General features: G+C 34.7%; 2 protein-coding genes and 1 non-coding gene across 3 annotated transcripts in view; 2 read left to right on the plus strand and 1 right to left on the minus strand.

Moving 5' to 3' along the window:
- LOC101899924 (uncharacterized) overlaps positions 1–26,967 on the plus strand; it is a 103,384-nt gene that overhangs the window by 41,762 nt on the left and 34,655 nt on the right. Inside the window, 7 exon segments of the mRNA XM_059125657.1 lie at positions 3,719–3,806; positions 4,016–4,154; positions 9,471–9,762; positions 9,952–10,041; positions 13,491–13,697; positions 15,698–16,877; positions 21,432–22,043. Of these exon segments, the coding sequence (XP_058981640.1) occupies positions 3,719–3,806; positions 4,016–4,154; positions 9,471–9,762; positions 9,952–10,041; positions 13,491–13,697; positions 15,698–16,877; positions 21,432–22,043 (2,608 nt within the window).
- LOC101899239 (coiled-coil domain-containing protein 113) lies at positions 720–2,241 on the minus strand. The gene is made up of 2 exons (XM_005184875.4): positions 1,570–2,241; positions 720–1,514 (listed from the first exon to the last, which is right to left on the minus strand). Exons 1-2 carry the CDS (start codon positions 2,174–2,176, stop codon positions 739–741), a joined length of 1,383 nt encoding a protein of 460 aa, XP_005184932.4. The 5' UTR covers positions 2,177–2,241; the 3' UTR covers positions 720–738.
- On the plus strand, positions 3,545–3,630 carry LOC131803868 (small nucleolar RNA U6-53/MBII-28). The gene has a single exon (XR_009342806.1). It is a non-coding gene; the product is annotated as a small nucleolar RNA U6-53/MBII-28 (small nucleolar RNA).

The following is a 26,967-nucleotide window of genomic DNA, read 5'->3' on the forward strand; positions in this document are numbered from 1 at the left end:
GTTTCGAATGAAACGTTTTCGTATAGAAAATGTTTCGATTTGAACGTTTTCGTATAGAACATGTTTCGAATGAAACGTTTTCGTATAGAAAATGTTTCGATTGAAACGTTTTCGTATAGAACATGTTTCGAATGAAACGTTTTCGTATAGAACATGTTTCGAATGAAACGTTTTCGTATAGAAAATGTTTCGATTGAAAAGTTTTCGTATAGAAAATGTTTCGGATGAAACGTTTTCGTATAGAAAATGTTTCGGATGAAACGTTTTCGTATAGAAAATGTTTCGGATGAAACGTTTTCGTATAGAAAATGTTTCGGATGAAACGTTTTCGTATAGAAAATGTTTCGGATGAAACGTTTTCGTATAGAAAATGTTTCGGATGAAACGTTTTCGTATAGAAAATGTTTCGTACAGAAAGTTTTTCGTATAGAAAATGTTTCGTACAGAAAGTTTTTCGTATAGAAAATGTTTCGTACAGAAAGTTTTTCGTATAGAAAATGTTTCCTACAGAAAGTTTTTCGTATAGAAAATGTTTCGTACAGAAAGTTTTTCGTATAGAAAATGTTTCGTACAGAAAGTTTTTCGTATAGAAAATGTTTCGTACAGAAAGTTTTTCGTATAGAAAATGTTTCGAATGAAACGTTTTCGTATAGAAAATGTTTCGAATGAAACGTTTTCGTATAAAAAATGTTTCGAATGAAAAAAATATTTTATTAAATTATTTCTTTGCACAAAAATTTATTTTAAATTATTTATGAAAATATTCTCTTCCATTCTCTGCCCCTTACATTTCTTCTGGGTATTTTCCAATTTCATATTCAAAATATAAATTTTACGCTGCAACATTTTCTCCTCCTTCTCCAGCGCCATCAGTTCATTTTTCTTCTCAATATATTGACGAACACTTGGCGCTTCGAAACGTTCCAACTGCTGTCGTAAATTACTCAAAGCTTCTAAATCTTTTTGATTTTCTCGCTCCACCATATTGGCTTCCTTTTCCAATTTGTCAATGGCTCTTATGACATCTATAGTCTTTTGATTCAATTGCTTCGATTCCGCTTCAATATTCATCATAATTTGTTTGTCTTCTGTCATAGAGAGCGATGCCTTGCCGGTGACTGCCTTCAAACCAGCCATGTACATATTTTTCTCATCCAGCGAGGTTAAAAGTTCTGAACGTTTTATCATTAGCTTTTCAAAATCGATGGCTGTAAGGATGCCACTCAGATCGGCTTTGGTCAGCAGCTCACTGCGCAAATGTTGACAGTTTTCCTGCAGAGCTGTAATTTTCAAACGCATTGTGGCCAAGAGGGCTCGAGCATTCTTTATCCAGTTGTTTACGAATTTACGGACTTTCCTTTCCAATTGCTTTTCAGTGGCGGTGCTGAGAAATTCCAGGTCCTGCTCGTCACGCATAAAATGTAATTGGAAGTTTTTAATTGTCTCCCGTGTCTCTTCACACATGAAATGCATTTCTTCCATGTGGCCGCGAAGGATTTTGATTTCCCTGGAAGCTATAAAGATATTGCAATTAAAATCCTTGTTTATGGGCAGTAATTACTTCTTTACCTTTACTCTCAATATCCTTGACCCTCTTTTCAACTTCATTTGCGGTCTTCTCCGCCATATCGGCCTTGGCACGAAAATTCAATTTATAATCAAAAGCGGTTTTCTTTTGCGAACTACCAGTGGTGGTGGTTAAATGCGATCTCGACATGGACGCCCTTGGCCTAGTGCCCATGGAACTACTCACCGACTGTGTTGTGGCATCACCCTTTGCCCGCGACAGATTCATATTTTGAGCTGTGGCCCTACGCTGTTGCAAACCAATCAAAAGCTTTGGATCATTTTTCTCTAGAAAATCGGCGAGATAAAGATTTTCCAAGCGAGCCATGGCCAAATCACGATTGATATCTTGAAGAGCCTGAAACAGCTCCAATGCATCTATTTTGGACAAGCGTTCATCTTGCTCCTCCTCCGAAAGTTGAAAGAATACCGGCAATTGTAAGCCATTGATAAACGTTTCCAGGGCCAATTTGGCATCTTCTTGTTGGGAAAGTGCAGCTAGGGCACGACCACCACGCGACAAAGTGCTGGGATTGGTGTTGCTGCCACCAACGCCATGACGGGAAATTGTTTCAATGCGCGAAGAGTTTTGTGAACTGAATAGTGTCATAATTGAAGTTTTATTATTATATTTTTTTGGAAAGATGAAGAAAAAATGTCAAAAAAAAAAAAAATAAATAAATAAATAAAAATTTGTTGTTGGATAGGAAAAGTTGCTTTTGCAGGGTTGTGGATAATATATTTTTCTACAAAAACGTTACGGATAAAAAAGCAGACCAAAATTAATTTAAATGTGGCGAATGAAACTTTTTCGTATAGAGATGTTTCGCTAGAAACGTTTTCGTATAGAGATGTTTCGCATGAAACGTTTTCGTATATAAAAAAATGTATCGCATGAAACGTTTTCGTATATAGGAAATGTTTCGCATGAAACGTTTTCGTATATAGGAAATGTTTCGCATGAAACGTTTTCGTATATAGAAAATGTTTTGCATGAAACGTTTTCGTATATAGGAAATGTTTCGCATGAAACGTTTTCGTTATAGATAATGTTTCGCATGAAACGTTTTCGTATATAGGAAATGTTTCGCATGAAACGTTTTCGTACATAGAAAATGTTTCGAATAAAATATTTTCGTATAGAAAATGTTTCGGATGAAATGTTTCGCATGAAATGTTTTCGTTTAGAAAATGTTTCTCATGAAATGTTTTTGTTTAGAAAATGTGTCGCATGAAATGTTTTCGTTTAGAAAATGTTTCGCATGAAATGTTTTCGTTTAGAAAATGTTTCGCATGAAATGTTTTCGTTTAGAAAATGTTTCGCATGAAATGTTTTCATTTAGAAAATGTTTCGCATGAAATGTTTTCATTTAGAAAATGTTTCGCATGAAATGTTTTCGTATAGAATATGTTTCGTATGAAAGGTTTTCATATAGAATATGTTTCGAATGGAACGTTTTCGTATACAATATGTTTCGAATGGAACGTTTTCGTATACAATATGTTTCGTATGAAACGTTTTCGTATAGAATATGTTTCGTATGAAACGTTTTCGTATAGAATATGTTTCGTATGAAACGTTTTCGTATAGAATATGTTTCGTATGAAACGTTTTCGTATAGAATATGTTTCGTATGAAACGTTTTCGTATAGAATATGTTTCGTATGAAACGTTTTCGTATAGAATATGTTTCGTATGAAACGTTTTCGTACAGAAAATGTTTCGCATGAAACGTTTTATAGAAAATTGTTCAGATACCAAAATTTTTATGGCAAAAAAATATATATTCTTTTTAAATTTTTTTCGGTAAAAAATTTTGGGGGCATAAATGTGAGGTTAAATGGGTTGATTTAAAAAAATATTTGGGATAAACCAATGTCATCCATAATCTTTTATTTTTTTGGAAAAATGTTTTTAAAACTACTTTGTCCTTGTAATATTTGCCATTGTAATATTCATATATTCTATTTTATATTTTCCACATGACGATCAACCATGCTAATATTGAGAGAACTATAGGTTTTCGCTGAGTAAAACAAAACTTCTCACTTAAACTGATGGAAATTATTAAAGAAGTTATAACCTGACCTATAAAATCAACAAACAAATTTATTAATTAATTTTTCTTTCCAACTTCTTTCTGTCTTTCAGCTGGGGCCGTTGGCCAGAAATCTTGGAATTGGGACAATTCAAACGTGGATGGCGGGACATTAACGTTGAGGAGTGTTCACGTATAATTGTAAGTCACAAGATATCCGTTTACATACACATTTTTCACTTATGTGTGCCAATATGATGACCAACCATGCTAATATGGAGAAAACTTTAGGTTTTCGCTGAGAAAAACTATTTCGAATGTCACTGATTGGAAAATCCATACCAATTATTTATATTAATTTTACAAAACATTTGATAACAATTTTTTTTGTTGTATTTTGTCCTCTTTAGCTATTGTACTGCCTGCAAGTCTACAAGGGCGATGAGAAGATCAAAACCTTCATCTGGGATCTGATAACACCCTCCGAGGATGGTGAGGTGACAAAAATCAGCAGGGATCATAGTGGCCTCCATAATCTGGTGCCACGAGGTAGGAATGCAAAAGGTACGGTAAACAAAAATAGCTACAAACACGCACATTCAAATTCCGAAGATCAACTGCACGAATGGTAGTTCTTTTGTGAAAATTTCCTCAACAACAGCAACAACAAGAATCAAAGCAAGAAAAATATGCACGCCAAAACACACTAATATTTGGCAAAAAATATCTTCTATCTGTAAAACAAGTCTATTTTGTAAATCACTACTAAAACCAAGTCTTATACTAACAAAACTAATTGCAATCTCGTGAAAATCGTAAAAGTTCCTCTTAAAACGTTGAAGAAAGTCAAATTTGATTTGTAGAGTTAATTTCTGTAAATAGTAAAATGAGATTAATATGTAAAAAACTAAACTAACCAAACCTAACAAACCTGATTGGTATATAGTCGTCTTATAATCTTTAGTCGTAGATGCAGGCAAATATGGTTATAAGGAAGATGGGAGACTTTTTGTTTACATTTTATCAAATTTAGACAAAATGTCATCATCAATCTCTGTCTTTATAACCGTTATTGTTTGTATTGTATTTAAAAAAAAATATTTAAAATTTGTATCAAGGCCTACATAAGGTTGGACAAGAAGTCTGCTTTTAACAACAACATCACAATAAATTTAGTAGTTTTTATACCATTGGGATCTGACTTCCTTTTAATTTTAAATGACAATAAGTATTTTGACAGCTATCTTAGTAGTAAGATAGCCTTATTGGCCGAGCTTACAGGGTGAGATAAGAAAACTACAACAAAGTCAAGCGCCATAATTTTTATATTTTCTTTAAAGTTTTTTGAATGAAAGCAAAAAATGTCGAAAATAGCATCAAATAAATTTAAATTTGTTCAAATTGTTCAGCTTTGGCACGAATTATGGTCTTCAAACGGCGAATGAAACCGTCAAATGCTAACCGAATGTTGATCTGCTATATTTTGGCCCATTACCGGCGAAGCGCTTGCTTGAGGTAATCGACACTTTGGTATTTTTTAGTGGCAACTTTGTTTTCCAAAATACTCCAGACACAATAGTCCAACGGATTGGTATCCGGAGATTTTGGTGGCCATTGTGCGCTGGAAATTAAGCGAGGAACCTCATTTTGTAACCATTCTTGGGTGGCGCGTGCTGAGCCCTGTTGAAATGTCGAAGGTGTGCGGCCAAAATGTTTGCGTACCCAAGTCTTTAATACACCCTCCAGAATATTTTCGCAATAATATTCGGCATTTATTTTGATGCCACGGTCGATTAATACGAGCGGAGAGCGACCATCGGCTGTTATGGCAGCCCACACCATCAGCATGGCCGGCGCCTGAGTTCTGGTGGCCAACCGAAAGTGCACACATTTTCAGCTGACTTCTTTGGCAAGTAAATACGATCATTTTGTTTGCCTGTATTTATAAACTGCAGGACAACGAATGTTTTCCCATCGGAGCGGAGAAAACCAAATTCGACAGTTCACCACTTTTGGCCAAGCGAGGCAACTTTTTAGCTCTTTTGAGTCTATTTTCTTTCTGTTGTGGTATAAGTTCTTTCACTTTTTGCAAATTTCAATGGCTTTACCCCGAGCTCATTTTTCAATATTTGCCGAATGGAATATTTCGATATGTTCAGCTCACGAACCATTTTTCGCTTCTTTACTTTTCGCACCATTTCTGCTGATGTTGCTGTTTTCTTCCGTCCACTTCCTTGACATCGGGCTACGCTACCAGTATCACGGAAACGAGCGATGGTACGAGACACAAAAGATTTATTCACATTTAAATGCTGGAGTGCTCTAACGATAGTCACTTGCGGTTTTCCAGACAAATATAAAGAAATCACACTATCACGCTTGAATTCCATCACGAATGACTTTTTTGCTGTAAAATTCTCACCAAAATGCTTTTGTACGCTTGTAAACATTATAGTGAGCTGTCAGCTGTCGGACGAGTGGCTTAGCTGACGGGCGAGTGGCTTAGAAATGACAGCAGTCTGAAGTTGGTGGCAGTTTTTTTCATCTCACCCTGTATATAAGTCTTGATTTATATCAATGTCATATGATGTCAATCAATAAATCAGACTACTTAGTTTACGATCGAAATACATATTTGTGATTTTAAATGCAAAGAAAATCAAATAGCAATTGTGTAAAAACTGCTAATTTTATTGTCAAATTGTTGTTAAAAGTGGCATGAAGACCGATCTTATAAAGGCCTTAATTTGTATATTAGAAGTGTGTTTTATGTCGTGTGTGTAATTTTGTAATTTTAAAAACAATATAATGACAAATGTTTTTTGTCATTCTGCAAACCTGTAAAGAAATTTCTTCCAAACAGAAAAATGTGAATCCAAAATGTGTTTGTAATATGCTCTGTCTTACTGTACCATATATCCTTTTTTATTATACTATATTTAAAAACAAAAAGTTTTTTAGTAAACAATTTATACGTTGTGAGTAGTTATTGTTTTTATTTATTTATTTTTTGCTCATTTGGTCTTCAAAATTTTGTTAAAAATTTGTTTTTGATAATTTTTATTTTATAATGCAATGTAACTGAAGAAGAAAATACAGATATTTCAATTAAATATCGTAAAGAAAATGACTTGGATAAAATATTTTTATAGAAATATTACTCGGATAAATGTTTTTACACTCTACAACACTATTGTTCAGTTCCAGATTTGCAAGAATGTAAAAGTTTTCACAAAGATATTCGATTTCCCTTTATATCAAAAAAAAAAATCAAAACTAGTAGATTCTTGCAGGTTCTGGAACAGAGCATATGTGTATTATAATTTTGATTTGGCCAAAACACCTTGAAATATTTTTCCTAGACGATGTTATGTACCGATCTTCCTATCTCAACAAAATTATAAGAAATTTACCAGAGAATTAAGAAAAATGCAACATTTTTCAATAACAAACAGGGTAATAATAGTTTTTCATGCTGCATATTGAATATACAAATTTCTTTTGTTTAGAAGCTCCCCATGAAATTTGATCTAGAACAATTCTTCCTTTGGCACTTTTCCCAAAAAATCAAGTGTGCAGAAAGATTTTGTCTGGGAATGAAAATATGTGAAATTAACGGTTAAGAAGGCAAACACATAATTTTAACTTGTGAACATAAGTTTCGAATGCAATTTTCTTAAAAACTATTAAAGCTAGGTATATGGTTTCTTTTAATAGTAACAGGGAATGTTGTGTAGAATATTTCTTCTTTTGACACGTTCTCCCTAAAACGAAAGATTATGTTACTTTCAGACGTCAACCCGAAAAAAGGTAAAGGAAAAAATTGGTAAAAAAAATAGAAAATATTTGTTTGGACTTTAATTGAATTTTTTTATGTATAACGGGAATGGAGATTTTTTTTTTTTTTTTTTTTTTTTTTTTTTTTGATGACCTGTAGTGAATTTGAAGATTTTTTTGTCTTTGACATCATTCTTCGAAATGATGCTTTGTAGGAGATTTTTACATAAAACCACATACAGATTTAACAGATTTAACCCTAAAACGTATTTTTAAAAAAAATTATTCATTTTCCTGGCGTTTAGATAAGATTTATACTTTTGACGCCTTGTAGGACCTATTGTAGAATTTAGTGACGAATAATTTTGTAGAATATTTTGATTTGCTACGATCTTTTTTAAAGGGAGTTTTTAAGCATAATTTGATCACAAAATCAAAATCATTAATAAGCTTTTCATACATTCAGCCATGTGGCTAGAGAAGGGTACATATCATTTGATTCTGCCAAAAACGAGTTGATCCAAACTTGGTACATCGTAATATTTTTGTCGAACTTAGATCGAGTTCGGAGATAGGCAATATCGGTCTACTCCTTCTGGTACCTCCACCACAAAATGTCGACATTTCCAAAGAAAACAATTTACTGCACAGAAAGGAAAAGGATAATCCGGTTTTGCTCAAACTTTGCATATCCTAATATTTACATCAGTGCTAGTTCAGGTGTGAAAATGGACAATATCGGTCCACTCCATCACAAAGGCTACACATTTTGAATAATTATAGCTCCTATAAAGTTTGATGTTAGAGTCCGATTGTCTTCAAATTACAAATATCACTATATATTTATTAACCCAAGGTCTGGTGTGAATATGGAATATATCGGTCCACTCCTTCTGGTACCTTCCACACAAAGGATAAAAATTTTGAATACCCATGGAGTTCATAAAACGCGAAATTAACATCAGATTCCATTTAGACTTGGCACATCTGAATATTTCTATCAACACAGGATCTGTTATAAAGACGGAAGAAATCGGACCATTCCTTCTGGTACCTCCCCCACAGAGGGTCAAAGTTTTAAATAACCAAAAACGTTTATAAAATCCGAAATAAGCATCCGGTTCTCTTTATATTGCACACATACAAACATTTTTGCTAACACAAAATCTGCTTTGAAGGTGGGATGTGTCGGTCCACTCCTTCTTGTACCTCCCCCACAAAGGGTCAAATTTTTGAATATCCATGATGCTCATAAAATAACTAAATTAACATTCCGATTCCATTCAGACTTGGTACATCTCAATATTTACATCAACACAAGATCTGTTATTAAGATGGTAGAGATCGGACCATTTCTTCTGGTACCTCCCCCACAAGGGATTCAAGATTTTGAATCACAAAATGCTCAAAAAAAGCGAAATAAGATTAATACAAATCTCTTCAGACATACGAACATTTATGCTCGTTTGGAGGAAGTATTTAACCATATTGACATCAAAATTGCCAAAAAGACCACTTTTGGTTAAATTTTTAGAAAAAAAAAAATAATCCTCGTGCTTTTGCCAGCAATATTGCTGGATATATTATGTAGGTAAAATGAAAGGATTATATAGAATTTTAATCCGAAAATTTAAAAAAATCGGAAGAATGATAAACTTGCCCTCTCTATTTAGGTTTATTGGTGATTTAAACTTTCACATGCCTTCTATTTTTTAGCTTTACTTTCATAATCTGCTAGATTTTCCCCATAATTATTTTTTCTTTTGCACAGTGCAATTTCTACTGTGTAAAAATTTCGAAATTTCAATTCAATCGCGACTATTTTTCAAAATGAATATTTTTAATTCAGATTTACTCTCAGATAAAAAGCATTTTCGATACTCATTTTAGGATTCCAAACATAAGGTTCAAATAAAAGCATTTTAATATTTGATTTTTTTTTTAATTTTATTCTCAGTTACATTGTTAGCTTTTTGGCATTCAAAATTCTGTTTATTTACCCAAATTGTTTTTATAATATTTACATATACACTCCACCTCTCCTATCCCATTTAGCAGTTTGATAATAAAAATGCAATTTCATTACAGGACGTAATGGTGGTAAAACGCAAAAGGATGGTGAGACTGCTACTACGGCTAGTGGTGGTACAACACCAACGCCCACGGATTCAGCTACGGCTCCGCCAACTCCCGAAAGCACAGGTGGTGGTGAGGGCAGCACAACAGCAACAGCTGCCGCCAAACCACCCAAGAAAGAGCTCGGCACCCATGGTCTACAGAATATACAGGACCCCAGTCATTGGAGCAAACAGGAGAAATATGATGCTGATTCCTATCTAGAGGGGGCATATAAAAAACATTTAAGCAGACACGCGAATAAGTGAGTCGTGTGGAATCGAATTTATTCTTTTAACCCAATTTCAAGGAATTTTTCAACTAACATAACTCCTTTTTCTTCTTCTTTTATCTTTTTTTGGCTCTTCTACTTTCGATTATGTTTGGTTTTTTTATTTCTTTTGGTTTCTTATCATTTTCTTTTCAATTTATTTCCTATTTACCTCCAACACAGAGTTTTATTGCGCGTCCGTATGCTGTATTATATACAACACGAGGTGATTGGAGATTTGGTGCAACAGATTAAGGATAATACACCTGTCAGGTAAGTAGTGTTGGGCGAATGTTTCAAAGCAATTTCATTGTTGTTATTGTCGGTTTTTTTTTCGTATCGTTGTTGTTGTGATAATTGTTTTTTGGTTATGTTTTCTTAATTCCCCCTTTTAAAACTATTCAGCTAATTATGTGTATGCGTGTGTTTTCATTATTTGTTTGCTTCATTTTGGGATTGTTACAAAGAAGCTCACATCAGCGGGGTTTCCTTTTTTTGACATGTGGCTCTTCTTTTTTGAAAATTACCTGTTAACTCAATTTCCTTTTACACATGACCATAATTAATCCTTTAAGTGTGAAAGACAAAATTTAAAATTCGTCACAAAAAAATTCAAATTCAATTCCCTCAAATTATCCCTATCTTAAAGGATTAAAATATTTTAAAGGATTATATATTTTGCTCGCTCTTTTCCTTGTTGGGTTTTGTAAAATATATATGCTAATCCATTCGAAATTATCTTCTATATCTTCAAAATGTCCTTTCCTTATGTCCTTAATTGTAAATAAAAGGACATTAATAAATTATTTTCCTTAAATTTGTTTCACTTTTATAACCATACGTTAAGCCTCTTTCGAAGATAGCTTTGATATTGTCCCTTAAATGTATATTTTTGAAAGGCGTTCTATATTTAAAAATATATTTAGAATTTCTTTAAGATCTGTTAAAGATCTTCTGTCTAAAGAAAACTATTTGTGTGGAAAATATCAATTAAAAGGCCTCCTATTTGGACAAGGTACTTTGGAAAGTTTCTTAGTCTAAATTAGAATTTTTAAAGGGAAATATGTAATGTTTTCGGTCTATACAGATCTTTTTATACCCTCCACCAAACTATGAAGGGTATATTAACTTTGTCATTCCGTTTGTAACTCCTCGAAATAGTCATGTCAGACCCAAAAAGTATATATATTCCTGATCAGTTGTAAAATTCTAAGTCGATTTAGCGATGTCCGTCTGCCTGTGTTTGTCTGTTGTAATCACGCTATCTTTCGTATGCACTGAGATAGGCAGGCTAAGTTCGTAAATAGGCCATGTAGGTTCGGCATTTATTCATATAGCCCCCATAAAGGGAGAGATAAAAACATTGCAGCAAGTCAAATGCCATAATTTTATTGAAAGAAAGCATAAAAATATCGTAAATATCATCAAATTTTAGAAAAAGTTTAGATTTGTTCGAAATGATCACCTTTGGCAAGAATTATGTTGAAGGCCAAATTCTAATGAAACCGTCATACGCTGCCCGAATGTTGCTCTGCGGTATTTTGGTCCATTCCCGGTGAAGCGCATGCTTGAGGTGATCGACACTTTGGTATTTTTTTTGGTACCAACCTTGCTTCCAAAATACTCCAGATACAATAGTCCAACGGATTGGTGTCCGGCGATTTTGGTGGCCATTATGTGCTGGAAATGAAGCGAGGAACCTCGTTTTATAACCATTCTTGGGTGACGCGTGCTGAGTGCGATGGTGACGGGTCCTGTTGGAATGTCCAAGGTCTGCGGCCAAAATGTTTGCGTGACCAAGGTTTTAATACACCATCCAGAATAGTTTCGCGATAATAATCGGCATTTATTCTGATACCACGGTCGATTAATACGAGCGGAGAGCGACCATCGGCTGTTATGGCGGCCCACACCATCACCATAGCCGGTGCTTAAGTTCTGGTGGCCAACCGAAGGTACACATTTTCAGCTGACCTCTTTGGCAAGTAAAAGCAATCATTTGGTTTGCCTTTGTTTACAAACTGCTGGACAACGAATGTTTTCTCATCGGAGAAAACCAAATTCTGCAGTTCACAACTTGCGGCCAAGCGAAGCAACTCTTTAGCTCTTTTGAGTCTTTTTTCTTTCTGTTGCGGTGTAAGTTGCACTATTTGGAATTTCAATGGCTTTACCCCGAGCTCATTTTCCAATATTTGCCGAATGGAATATTCCGATATGTTCAGCTCACGAGCCATTTTTCGGCCACTGCGACGCGGGTTACGATCAAGTCGCTTTACTTTTCGAACCAATTCTGCTGATGTTGCGGTTTTCTTTTGTCCACTTCCTTGACCTCTGGCTACGCTACCAGTGTCACGGTAACGAGCGATGTGCTCTAACGATAACCACTTGTGGTTTTCCAGCTAAATATGAAGAAGTCACTCTATCACGCTTGAATTCCATCACGAATAACTTTTTTTCTGGAAAATTCTCAGCAAAATGCTTTTGTACGCTTGTAAACAATATAATGAGCTGTCACTGGAATAATAATAACAGCTGTCGGTCGAGTGGCTTAGAAATGGCAGCACTCTTAATTTGGTTGAATTTATTTCATTTCACCCTGCATATACATTCTAATGCTCCTCGGAAATTAATGTATGATTTGCAGTCTTTAATTATACCCAGCAGACTTCCTTAATGAGACTGGGCTGTAAACCCCCTATATTCAATACCTCATTCGAAGTATTTAGCTTCCCAATGTGGTTCTAATCTTTTCTATTAATTTGTTAACAGTGTAATAATAGAGCATTCCCCTAGACTAGATTTTATACCGTCCAAAAAGAAAGTAGTTACATTGCAACTTTTAGTAACTATGTCGGACAAGACTTATGGCCCTACAAGGTCAAGATCACTAGAAGGAAAAGTAGTCTAAAATAACTTCTTCCAAAGTTTAAACTGATTATTTCACTTTCCAACTTGTCATTTATCGAATAAATTATAATAGAAAAATCAAAACTTTGGAAAATATTGACCGCTGCTTTATCACAATAGGTTGCTAATGTAAAGCTAAACTTCCATTTCAATTAAATGGGATCTACTATTTCTTATTTTTTATTTTTTTTTTTTTGGGTCATATAATATTGAAGCTATCTTCCAGAGCAAAAATATATCGTATGCTCTAGGTGTTAATTATTTATACCACCAATTATTATTAACGGTTAACCTTTTAAAAAATCGAAATCCCCTCTTTTAACTGTCAGAATATGTTCATGCTCTACAAAATTAAAAATAAATATTTCAATTTCCTTCAATGTTTATTTGCTTAAATAAATATCCCTTGCTCGTTCAAAGCTAACATTTCATTACAAGAAACAAATGCTCATAAGATTTCATTAAGACATTTATTTTAAAAAATTCAAAAAGAAAATATTTCAGATCCATACATTGTTTGTAAGTACAGCAGCAGTCTATTACGAAATGCCTCTGTATTTCTTTCATAAACTCTCCCTTTCACATTAAAATTTAAAAGAAAATAACTATATTTTTCATAATTGGCTGTAGTTTGTTATTTTTATTGTATTATATTTGAATTTAAATTTTTTTTTGTTGTTTACTTTTTTATAAAAAAAAAATTGATTTTTTTTTTAATTTATTTCTCCTATCACAACATTTGTTTACTCACCACCACACCCCCTACCTATCAACAACATCTCTTACCTCATCTATAACTATGTATCATTATTTAGCGAGTTGCCAATACGCCCGCCAACCATGGCTGAAGCGGTGCCGGCCTCTTGGTGGAATCCTCCCTGCTGCGACAAGAGTCTTTTGGTGGGCACCTTTAAACACGGCTGTGAAATGTATCGTATAATGCGTTCCGATCCTGCCCTATGTTTTGCCGGTCATGTTGGAGCCACAGCCACAGAGGAGACAACCGTAGCCAATTTGCCTGTGTAAGTTTTGAATATTTTTTAAAAGTTTTTTTTTTATAGTTTAAGGATATCATCGTGTTCCATTCCATAAAATCATAAATCATTAAAGAAATAAATTTTCAATCTAACCTCATATTATTTTGCTTTTTTTGAGAAAATGAAAAAACTATGTGAAACCTCTATGACTATTTTCTTCTTATAGATGTTTTAAATATTTAAACATTTTTTTATTTGTGTGAATTTCTTTGGCATGATGATTTATGGTTTTTATAGATTTAGGGAAAATATTCTACATCATTCTATGACTCGATTTAAGTGATAAAACGTTCGGATGAAACGTTTTCGTATAGAAAATGTTTAGTATGAAACGTTTTCGTATAGAAAATGTTTTCGTATAGAAAATGTTTCGGATGAAACGTTTTCGTATAGAAAATGTTTCGGTTGAAACGTTTTCGTGTAGAAAATGTTTCGGATGAAACGTTTTCATATAGAAAATGTTTCGGTTGAAACGTTTTCGTATAGAAAATGTTTCGGTTGAAACTTTTTCGTATAGAAAATGTTTCGGTTGAAACGTTTTCGTATAGAAAATGTTTCGGTTGAAACGTTTTCGTATAGAAAATGATTCGGATGAAACGTTTTCGTATAGAAAATGTTTCGAATGAAACGTTTTCGTATAGAAAATGTTTCGAATGAAACGTTTTCGTATAGAAAATGTTTCGAATGAAACGTTTTCGTATAGAAAATGTTTCGAATGAAACCTTTTCGTATAGAAAATGTTTCGAATGAAACCTTTTCGTATAGAAAATGTTTCGAATGAAACGTTTTCGTATAGAAAATGTTTCGAATGAAACGTTTTCGTATAGAAAATGTTTCGAATGAAACGTTTTCGTATAGAAAATGTTTCGAATGAAACGTTTTCGTATAGAAAATGTTTCGTATGAAACGTTTTCGTATAGAAAATGTTTCGAATGAAACGTTTTCGTATAGAAAATGTTTCGAATGAAACGTTTTCGTATAGAAAATGTTTCGTATGAAACGTTTTCGTATAGAAAATGTTTCGAATGAAACGTTTTCGTATAGAAAATGTTTCGAATGAAACGTTTTCGTATAGAAAATGTTTCGAATGAAACGTTTTCGTATAGAAAATGTTTCGAATGAAACGTTTTCGTATAGAAAATGTTTCGAATGAAACGTTTTCGTATAGAAAATGTTTCGAATGAAACGTTTTCGTATAGAAAATGTTTCGAATGAAACGTTTTCGTATAGAAAATGTTTCGAATGAAACGTTTTCGTATAGAAAATGTTTCGAATGAAACGTTTTCGTATAGAAAATGTTTCGAATGAAGCGTTTTCGTATAGAAAATGTTTCGGATGAAACGTTTTCGTGTAGATAATGTTTCGGATGAAACGTTTTCGTAAAGAAAATGTTTCGGATGAATCGTTTTCGTATAGAAAATGTTTCGGATGAAACGTTTTCGTATAGAAAATGTTCCGGATGGAACGTTTTCGTATCGAAAATGTTTCGAATGAAATGTTTTCGTATCGAAAATGTTTCGAATGAAACGTTTTCGTATCGAAAATGTTTCGAATGAAACGTTTTCGTATCGAAAATGTTTCGAATGAAACGTTTTCGTATCGAAAATGTTTCGAATGAAACGTTTTCGTATCGAAAAAGTTTCGAATGAAAAGTTTTCGTATCGAAAAAGTTTCGAATGAAACGTTTTCGTATCGAAAATGTTTCAGATGAAACGTTTTCGTATCGAGAATGTTTCGGATGAAACGTTTTCGTACAGAAAATGTTTCGGATGAAACGTTTTCGTACAGAAAATTTTTCGGATGAAACGTTTTCGTATAGAAAATGGGAGGTTTTGAATAGAAAACTTCTAATATTTCAAACACTTCTATAAAAAACATACAGATTGATGCAGGAGTATTATGAAACTATAAACTGACATTATTTATTCAACCTCACTTCCAACCACTAACTATAATCCTGTTCCATTACCATATCTCAATTACAGCGCTGAAGAAGACGCCAACTCAAAACAAGATGCCGACAATGAAGAAGTCGACGATGATGGCACTGCCACCAAAGACTCTGATTCCACCAAGTTGACTACGGGCGACAAAGATAAAGATTCTTTAGATCCACCCGAACGTCCCAGCTCTTCGGGTAAGAATAAAAAATTGGCCAAAAAAGCAACCGCAGATGCAACAGTTAAAGTGGCTGATAATGAGAATGGCAAAGCTGTTGAAAGTGCCACTGGTGGCGGCGGCGAAGAGGAGGAGAGTAAACCAATCGCCGAAACAACGACGCCACCTACAGTTGTTGGTAAAAAACGTAAACGTTCCAAGTTAGCCGAAGAAGAAACATCAGCTGAGAAGGATGAAAATGACAAATCATCCTCGTCGGCAACGGATAATGATGGCAATCCTTTGGATAAAAATGAAGCCGATACAAAATCAGATAAAGATACAAGCGATGTTGAGGAAATGGAAACAGAAACAGCTGAAGCATGCAGTAGCAGTAGTGCCAGCAGCGCCAGCAATGATAAATCATCATCAGCCGAGGCTGTTGGGGCTGCGGATAGCAGTGATACAGCTACTGCTGCTGCCGCTACAACTGCCAATGATTCCAATTCCATGGATGTTAGTGTATCGGAATCTGAACCAACAACTGTTGCTGGCGCCACAGGTGATGAGGTTAATTCTTCAGCAGACGCTGCTGCCAGTAGTACAACAAAAACAACAGCTGAGACCACAACCCCGCCGTCAACTACTGAAACTGTTGACGTTGAGGAAGCTGCTCCAAATTCGGCCACAACAGAGGCCAAAAATACATGTACTACCACCACCATCACCTCAACTACCACCACCACTACTACTACCAATATATCTACTACCACATCTACATCATCCACTACCACCACCACCTCATCATCAACAACAAGCTCGACAGAGCAAACGCAAAATGATACTGTTAATACAACTACTACAACAAACCCAAACAACCCATGTTTAGGCATAGATGAGGAGGAGAGTGGTGCCGGTTCATATCCACCCACACAAGCGCCGGTCGATGATAATTCGGCAACAATGTGGCCCTCAATGCAGGATCTAAATACACGTCTGCGACGTGTTATAACTGCCTATCAAAGGAATTACAAAAAAGAAGAATTGAAACAACAACAAAAGGCCAAGGTGAGTTTTACAACAATGCAAATATTTATATCAATATATAATTCATAATCCCTTTACATGGAAGTCAGCCACAGAAAATTTCATTAAAGAAGATAAATTGATCAGTATGAAGAAGGATGGGGAATTGTGGTCCACATTCTCTTGGTTCAGTTTATCTCTTATGAAGCTTTCTGTGTCTGAATTACGTACTATATCCATTTTTTTAATATCTCAAATAAAGTTTGCACATTTTTCGATTTTGATTTTAAAACAAAAGAAGGATTTGAAATGTAGTTTTGATTTGTCCAAAATTTTGTTTTGTTCTTCTTTTGCTATTTTTGAATTTTGTAATTATAGTTTGGCTTTAATTTATTATTGTATTATTTAATTTTAGTATTTGTGTTTTAGTTTTGAGTTTTTACTTCTTCTTTTTGGTTCTGTTTCTTTACTTAAAATGTGCAAAATGAATATCATATCATTTGATTGACATCTATCCTTTTTCACACAAACACACACATCTTTGTACACTATTACTATCCCTCTCAATTAACCTAAACTACTTTTCCCATAACCCAAATGGTCATTGTTGGAATTGCAGTCGGAATGGGTTTGCAATGAACTCTATTTTTATAAATCTTTGTTAAGTTCATTTTTTAATAAATTTATTTAAATTTTCTGGGTTTACAAAAACCTATTCCGACTCTTTATCTCCCTTTGGCCAACCAAACTCACAACATAACGATTTTTTGAAAATATAACCACCAGAATTTTGTTATATTTTTTGTGTAGTAAAGTAGTAATGTAGCCAAAAAAGTATTTTGTCCTCTATTTAAAGAAAATGTATAGTTACTGAAGTAATGTGTAATGCAATGAAGAAGAAAGGAGGTGTAATTATTTATGAAATTGTTATAAGTTAAGCAATTTCCCAATTTATCTGAACATATTTAAAAAGAAGTAAGTAGGTTGATTTCACAACAAACAATTCTTTTGTCTCCACCATGTGATTTTTGATAAAATTTACTTTAAATTCTTAACAGGAACCTGTTTATATCTCAAAGAAATATAAATATACATTTGATCAGTGTAATTATAAGTTTTGTAATTTCGGAAATGCTAGAGGTTGGTTAGCAATTTTTATAAAAAAAACATCGTATATATTTTGAAATTTTTAATAATATAGTAATGCTTGGTTTGAGGTTCAGCGGCCCTGTCGATATTTCACTTTAGAAAGAAATAACCGTGTTTTTATTTGAAAGTATAGAGAAGTCTTTAACAAAGCTAAATGCGGAATATATTTTCAATAAAAATATTTATTTCTTAACCACTGAATAGCCTACTAATTTCAACCATAATATGATTTAAAATAATCCCCGTCAATGACCGATTTCAATTCCAACACTCACTTAAGGTAGGTGCACTTTGTGCCTAGTTATCTGGTCAAATTAGATCAATTTTTTTAAGTCACACTTTCTCACCCCTAAAATTTGTGGGGAGCAACCTATCCTTTAATAGGGATCCCGTCCTTACCGTGATCCATATCATTGTAAAAATTATAAGATAGGTTATAGGATTTAGTTTGGTTTGGTTTGGTAAAAACGCGCAGCTACACGGGAGTCAGCAACGGCTTCACTCGGGGACCTTTGGCCCATTGTGTTCATCTGCTTTATCTTGGAGTGATTTTACCAACTTGATGATAAAAGGATCCATGCCTAAGAAAACATTAGAGGTTCTATCTGCCAAATAGCCTATGTCTATTGTTGGACAACATGGGACAACAGCATAGTAGGTGTTCAATTGTCTCCGCCTCTTCTTCATCTTCGCATAGTCTATAGTAGTCAAGAACACTGTTAACCCATCTTGAGTTACAGTGCAGTGGCCAGTCAGTATACATACTGCGATTCTTAGATCATACCTAGTTAGTAATAGAAAGGAACTCTTGTATCTATCTCATATCTGTCAAATATACAGGGTGAGATAAAAAATGCGACAAAGTCGAACGCCATTATTGTTAATAGAAAATGTTTAGATTTGTTCGAATTGGTCACCTTTGGCACGAACTATGGCCTTCAAACGGCCAATGAAACCGTCATACGCTGCCCAAATGTTGCTCTTCGGTATTTTGGTCCATTCCCGGCGAAGCGCTTGCTTGAGGTCATCCAACCTTGCTTTCCAAAATACTCCAGGCACAATATTCCAACGGATTGGTATCCGGAGATTATGGTGGCCATTGTGCGCTGGAAATGAAGCAAGGAACCTCATTTTGTAACCATTCTTGGGTGGCGCGTCCTCAGTCATGTTGGAATGTCCAAGGTCTGTGGCCAAAATGTTTGCGTGCCCAAGGCTTTAATACACCCTCCAGAATATTTTCGCGATAATATTCGGCATTTTTTCTGATGCCACGGTCGATTAATACGGCCCACACTATTACCATGACCGGCGCTTGAGTTCTGGTGGCCAACCGAAGGTGCACATTTTCAGCTGACCTCTTTGGCAAGTAAACACGGCCATTTGGTTTGCCTTTGTTTACAAACTGCTGGACAACGAATGTTTTTTCAGCGGAGAAAAACAAATTCGGCAGTTCACAACTTTCGGCCAAGCGAAGCAACTCTTTAGCTCTTTTGAGTCTATTTTCTTTTCGTTGCGGTGTAAATTATTGCACTTTTTGGAATATCAATGGCTTTACCCCGAGCTTATTTTTGCCGAATATTGCCGGAATATTGCGATATGTTCAGCCCACAAGCCATTTTTGGGCCACTGCGACACGGGTTTCGATCAAGTCGCTTCTTTACTTTTCGAACCATTTCTGCTGATGTTACTGTTTTCTTCCGTCCACTTCCTTGACGTCGGGCTACGCTACCAGTATCACGGTAACGAGCGATGGTACGAGACACAAAAGATTTATTCACATTTAAATGCTGGAGTGCTCTAACGATAGTCACTTGTGGTATTCCAGCCAAATATAAAGAAATCACACTATCACGTTTGAATTCAATCACAAATAACTTTTTTTCTGGAAAATTCTCAGCAAAATGCTTTTGTACGCTTGTAAACAATATAATAAGCTGTCACTGGGACAATTTTAACAGCTGTCGGACGAGTTGCTCACAAATGACAGCAGTCTGAAGTTGTTTGCCGTTTTTTCATCTCAACTGTATTATATCTTTTGCTAGAGAGCATATAACACTTAAAGAACAATAATACCACTGTCATCCCATATCTGCCAAAGAAGTTAGTCCTATTTCAGTATAGCCTTGACCTGATTGCCCTGGACGTAATGATGTCTGTTGGATTGCTGTGAACTACCTTTTGGATTTAGAATTTTTTAATTTTGTTCATTGGTGGATTTACAACCCTTTTAACTGAAAAATTTCTCCCTATTCCCAAAATTTTTGAGATTAGAGAAAAATCATATAGAACAGTCTTGGCCTGTTTGTTCGGGATACCGTAGTATTTTGTTGTTGCAAAATGGTCAGGCTTAATCCCTTTATTGTTGTTTCTTTAAAAACAACGTTTGTTTATTAGTGGAGAACGATGGTAATGTTTATCAGGGGTTAAGGCAGGGAATACCTAGGTTTCGGAAAGAGCCGCCTATCCTCATCAGTTCCCTTGTTTTTTGTCTGGGATATTCTCCCCAGAAGTTATTTAAAAAATAACTTCTATGACAAAAAAAAATATTTTTTACCCAACAATAAAGGGATTAAGCCTGACAGTTTTGCAACAACGAAAAATCATATATCTCGACTTGAACAAAACTTTGTACTTAGTAATATTTATGTACGGTTTACATTATATATGAAAGTAGACACTATCGACGAACCCTTCTTAATACCTCCCCCGAAAAAATCTAATTTAAATAATCACTATTGTAGTAAAACGCGAAAAAAAATCCAAACTTTGATTCGTTTCAAACTCTTCAGACTTTATTCTAGTCGGATCTTGGTCGTATGATTCTAAATTCAATCCAATTGGACAAACGTAGTTGTTGGGGCATCATTTGAATCATATTAGGGGAAATGCATATATGGGAGCAATATCTAAATCTTAACCAAATGCGACAGAATATAGCAAAAGGTATTCCTTTTTATATTACGGCTTTGAGGTATTTAAATAGTAATTCAGATAAACCAGTTACCATGACAAGGAGAAAGTTTTTGCAAAAATTGCACTTTTTTATATTCCTAAAATATGTTATTTAAAATAGTATTTAAACGGTTCTCTCTCGTAATAGAACTCCTCTCAAAGATTTCGCTTCCAAAAGATATTTACAAAAAGTCACCTGCAGCCTGAAGTCTGTGTCTGTTTAATTTACATAGGTTATGTCTAAGCTAAATATCGCTCTGCTACTTTACTACCTTTACTAGGAAAAAATATAACAAATCATATCTTTTCGCAAAAAAATCAAACACATTCCCCCCATCCCCCACTTTCATCATACACACTCACCCACACCCTCACACACAACATACCAACATCCTTATTTGATAATGGATACAATAAATCTTCAATGGCAAATTTCTTACAAATTCCCTCCCACCCAACTTTTTTTTTTTTTTTTTGAAAAATCCAAATCTATAGCTACAGGCATTGGTTTCGTCAACGCCACCACTGTCGGTGCCGACAACACCCACCTTACAATCGATACAATTACAAATGCAAAATGCTGCTGCTGGTGGTGTTGGATCGGCAACAGGAACAGGTGCAGGAGGTGTTAACGCAATTGGAGGTGGTGGAGCCACAACACCCCAGGATCCTGGTAGTCGAAGTCTACAATCGTTGATACAAGGCAACAATAGTACATTGTCAACGGGACCAAGTACTTCAGCGGCTGCTGCGGCAGCAGCACAAAATGCCGCTGCTGCACAGAATATAACACTACAACAACAGTTGCAACAGCAATCAGTTATGCAACAGCAACAACAGCAACAATCACTACAACAACAGCAACAGACTTTGCAACAACAGCAACAGTCTTTGCACCAACAACAACATCAGCAGCAACAACAACAACAGCAGCAGCAACAGGGCAACAGTGTTGCTTCGGCTGCCATAGCTGCCCTAACCTCAACACCCATGCCAACCGCCGCAGATATTAGCCTAATGCTGAACATTCTCAACACAACCGATGTCAGTCAGTTGGCTAATTTGGACATCAATAAACTGGCCATGTACTTGGTTAGTATGAACAATGTAAATTTTCGTTCCAAATTCTATTTTCCCCCACAATTTTCAAAAAAAAAAAAATATTTTTTTCTATTTTATGTTTGGTTTTTGTTAATGTTTTATCATCCCTTTTGCTTTTTCCATTAATTGTAAGGAATTCATTCAAACAGAAAATATCATCCCATTTTTTATTTATAATTTTTTATACACAAACAACGAGCGCGGCGTATTACAATGAAGAAAAATCCTTTAATTTGGGACTCTTAATCGGAAACTTGATTAGTCTGCATTTAGCCCTAGAGAAATATAAAATTTAGGGACCAATATGCCTAGGAATGTTTATTTTCGTCCAAAATGAAGGAAAGGCATTTATATTCAGAACTTATCGAATCAAACCATAACCGTCCTTGAACAAAAACTTTTTGTGTTGTTGTAGGACAAAAACTCTCGTTTGGTCAGAACGTAATATTTTGTTTTAAGAAATTAAAATTGAAAGTATCCGAATCGATTCCAAAACTCATTGGTTTCCTATTCATGGCAGTCTTGCTTAGAGAAAAACAAGAACATAATTTATCTTCTCAAAATAAATGTAAAATTTATCCATAAAGTCAAATTCCAAGCAATCTTTGAAAAAACAAACCTAAGAGATGTTTTATAGGCATTAGCCACATTAATCAGGGATGTAAAAGGATAATTAAAAAATAGGAAAAGGAGTGAAAAAGAAAAATTATAATTCTAGGCTGGAAAAGAAGAGAAGCTAGCGTAGACGATGATGTTCAACGTGTTGAAGTCAATGATGATAAGTTCGGATGCATATATCTTCGAACGTTTCACTCACTCAAATTTTGGGCTGTTACTGATTCCTTCACTGAATATGCATATGACTAATAGTGGTACCGTCGCAGTGATTTGGATTAATGTTCTTTATTGTTGTTTAACGTCGTATTTGCTGAAGTGGAGATTCGGTCTTGCTTGTAGTTGGACGTTCGCACTTAGAACCGCCGTTACTCATTACTTGGTATGATAAAATTTGGTTACTATGCCTTTTGCCAAAGTTTTATAGGAATAACTCTTCTTTAGCTTAGGGTATGTAGATGTACTTACTAACGTCGTATTTGCTGGCGTGGAGATTCAAACCAGCGGTCTTGCTTGTAGTCGGACGTTCTCAATTAGTACCACCGTTACTCATTACTACAATTAGGCTATTTTGCCTTTTGCCTAAATTTAATAGGACTTACTCTTCTTTAGCTTACCGTATGTAGATGTAATTACTAAAAATGTTTAAAGTGACACATATGACTTCCGATTTTTTGCTGAGTGGTTCAATTAAATTCTACTATCAAGCCCAACTTCCACATGTTAAGATGGTATTAACCCGGGCTTCATACATTTTCATAGCAGAATTTAATTCTAAATAGATTTTACTATGCCCGTCAGACTTTTGGAATCCAGAAGAGCCTAAATTGTTTATATTCTGCTATACCCTTCTTTTTGAAAAGTTAATATACCCTACCTTTGTCATGCCGTTTGTAAAATCCCTAAATATTCATTGTAGACCCCATAAAGTATATATATTCATAATCGGCATAAAATTCTAAGTCGATTTAACGATGTCCGTCTGTCTCTCTGTCTGTCTGTTGAAATCACTATACAGTTCACATTATTTGAGGTAGACCTTCAAAATTTGGCAGAACAATTTGTATTGTATCTAGGATGATTGGTATTTTGATGATTTTCGTCACATTTTTTCCAAGGATCTGTCTAAAAATTGGTACTTCTGGTTCATAATGAGTTCTAAATCTGGTGGTGGAATATTGTATGTATAGGTCCACGTTTTGGTATTGCCCCCATATAACGGTACCTCCCGATATTCGGTATTTTTGACATTATTCGCCCGAATTGTTTCAAATTTCGTATTTGAAGTTTGTAATGAGTACTACAGCCTATGCCTAAGCCTAAAAATGTTGTATGCAGATCCACGTCTTTGTATAGCCCCCATATAACGGTATCTCCCTTTATTCGGTATTTTGATGATTTTAGCGACATTATTCGCCGAAATTCTTTCAAATTTCATATTTGAAGATCTTAATGGGTGCTACAACCTATGACAAAATAAAAATTACTTATGCAGGTCCACGTCTTCGTATAACCCCTATATAACGGTATCTCTCTTTATTCGGTATTTTGATGACTTTAGCGACATTATTCGCCGAAATTCCTTCAAATTTCATATTTGAAAATCTTAATGGGTACTACAGCCTATGACAAAATAAAAATTACTTATGCAGGACCACGTCTTCGTATAGCCCTCATGTAACGGTACCTCCCGATATTCGGTATTTTGATCATTTTTGCCACATTAAATTTACGGATTTCTCTAAAAATTGGTATTTGTAGTTTGTATGTATACGTCCACGTTTTGGTATGGCCCCTATATAACGGTACTCCCGATATTCGGTAAATTGATGATTTTTGCTACATTTTTGCACGGATTTGTCTAAAAATTGGTAATTGTAGTTCTTAATTGGTTCTAGCTCCGGTGACGTTACGTTGTATGTATAGGTCCACGTTTTCGCATAGCTTCCATATAACGATACCGCTCGACATTTGGTATTTTGATGATTTTTGCCACATTTCTCTACTAAGTCCTACTATTTGAAAGCCTCTTGCTGATCTTCTATGTAATTTTGTAATTTCCTAAAGCCCCTCATAGTATCCCCTCACACTCAAATAATCTAGGATTTGACAATTCTTAATTATTTTAGGTGTTTAGATGTTTGAAAAATTAGATTTGTAAAATGTTCCTTGTAGGTAAAATAGTTTGTTATAACCTAACCTAGTTTTGTATGCATTTTATTATTCTCTCAAATAGACACTAATCCGATTTAATGATTCTTCTTCATTGTAGTCATTAGCCGCATTATTCATATTTGAATTTACCGCATATCCTACTAGCTTCATTAATAGCATGTTCATTTCAATTATTTAGTTCAATAGCCTAAACCTTTACAACATTTCATATTATTTTTTTTTTAAATTTCCATAATTTTATATATTTGTTAATATAAGTCATATAAAATATTTAAAAATTTTGTGGTGATATAATGTTGAAAAACAGCTATATATAAAATAATTGCTACAGATCCAGACATATTCAAATTAAAAAAACCTTAGCAGGAAGTGAAATATAATTCAAAATACTTTTGAAGAAAATTAGTTAAAATTCGGTCACACATGACGGCTGTCTCAATCTATAACATATATAAGACGTAAATCAAACAAATTTAACCCCCACTCATGAAATATGTAACCCTTTCCCATGTTTTTCTATTTCATTGGTAACAGAGGACACAAATCATTTTTCTACTGTGTCCTTTTTTGTACTCATGAGCAAGAAAAAAATCCAAGGCATGGTGGAAAAAATCAATTGATATCTATTAATATCCTCCCAAACAAAAAACCCGTATTTCTGCCTTAAAACCAAGTAAGGTGGAGGATACTTATTGGATACTATTTTACTCTCTTTCTCATTGTTGTACGGATTGTGCAAAACGCCTGCTCATTTACGATGAAATCTTTTTTTTTTTGCTTTCGTTTATTTGTAATACTAGTTACTCTTAGAACCATTTCCGTCTTACGAGGCGGCTTCTTGCTGTTATGTTGCTCCAAATCTAAACAGATGAGAAGAAATGTGAATTTGAAAGCAACGTTGTTTTACCCCCAAATTCACACATTTTATTTCGTTGCCGAGCAGCAAACAAGCAAGACGCAGAAATGGCTGGCTGTGCCATTAAAAATTCATAAACTCGATGCTCCCAAGCAAGCAAGCAAGCATCCTTTGCACAAGCTGCCACCCACCTCCTGTCCCCACAAAAACACACACACACTCCCAAACAATTGCAATATAGCATTTTTCATTTCTTCCTTCCAGTAGATTGTCATTTTGTCGACTGAAGGAAATTTTGGTGAACTAAAAACTTGAAAGGATACAAAACACTGCCATAGAATAGAGATTTGTTTCTCTCGATTTTTCACCTTCTTCTTTTGAGTTGTGGGGCAAGAAAAAGAAACAATGAAAATAATTCATGTGAAATATGTTGAATTTATAATTGTTATAAGCAACCAAACCACCCACCCTCCTTCAAAAATATATTGTGCCCATTACTAGAGATGCCTCCTCTGGCTTTGCCGTTTTCCTTTATCTTTTTTTAGGCTAGCATTGTACGTGAGCTGACTTTTCATTGCTGCTATGCGAAAGAAAAGTGGGATTTTCCTTTAGTTTATGTGGGACATTAAAAATCGCAATTCGTACTATGGGGTGTGGGGGTCGGATGTGTGTGTGGCAACATAATGGAAATTTTCGAAGTTGTGATGGCACATTGAAGAGGCACAATTCTATATCCCCTGTCGCACTGTGGTTAAGGACAGGGGTGTAGTCAGAATTGTAAACAATTATTACGAACAACCTTCCTAGAAATTCCCACTGCATATCTGTAATTGATAATCCAAAACTTGTGCGGAGAGAGAGCTTCTTCGTTAGACATTATTATGCCTCTATGGAAAAAAAGCTACTAGGTTTGATTTTTTCCTTTGGAGAACAACCTATGAAGTGGGATTTTCCTTCAGTTTATGTGGAACATTAAAAATCGCAATTCCAACTATGGTGGGATTCGGAGGTGTTTGGCAAAATAATGGAAATTTTCGAAGTTGTGATGGCGCATTGAAGAGGCACATTTCTATATCCTCTGTTGCACTATGGTTGAGGGCAGGGGTGAAGTCAGAATTGTAAAAAATTGTTACGAAATGAACTTCCAACGATTCCCAGTGCGCATCTGCAATTGATGATCCAAGACTTGTCCGGAGAGAGAGCCTCTTCGTTAGAAAATATTATGTCTCAATTGAAAAAGAAGCTACTAGGTTCCCCATTGAAATAAAACCCTATGTCCTGATC

Source organism: Musca domestica, unplaced genomic scaffold (genome assembly GCF_030504385.1).
Source record: "Musca domestica strain aabys unplaced genomic scaffold, Musca_domestica.polishedcontigs.V.1.1 345, whole genome shotgun sequence".
Taxonomy (NCBI): Eukaryota; Metazoa; Arthropoda; class Insecta; order Diptera; family Muscidae; genus Musca; species Musca domestica.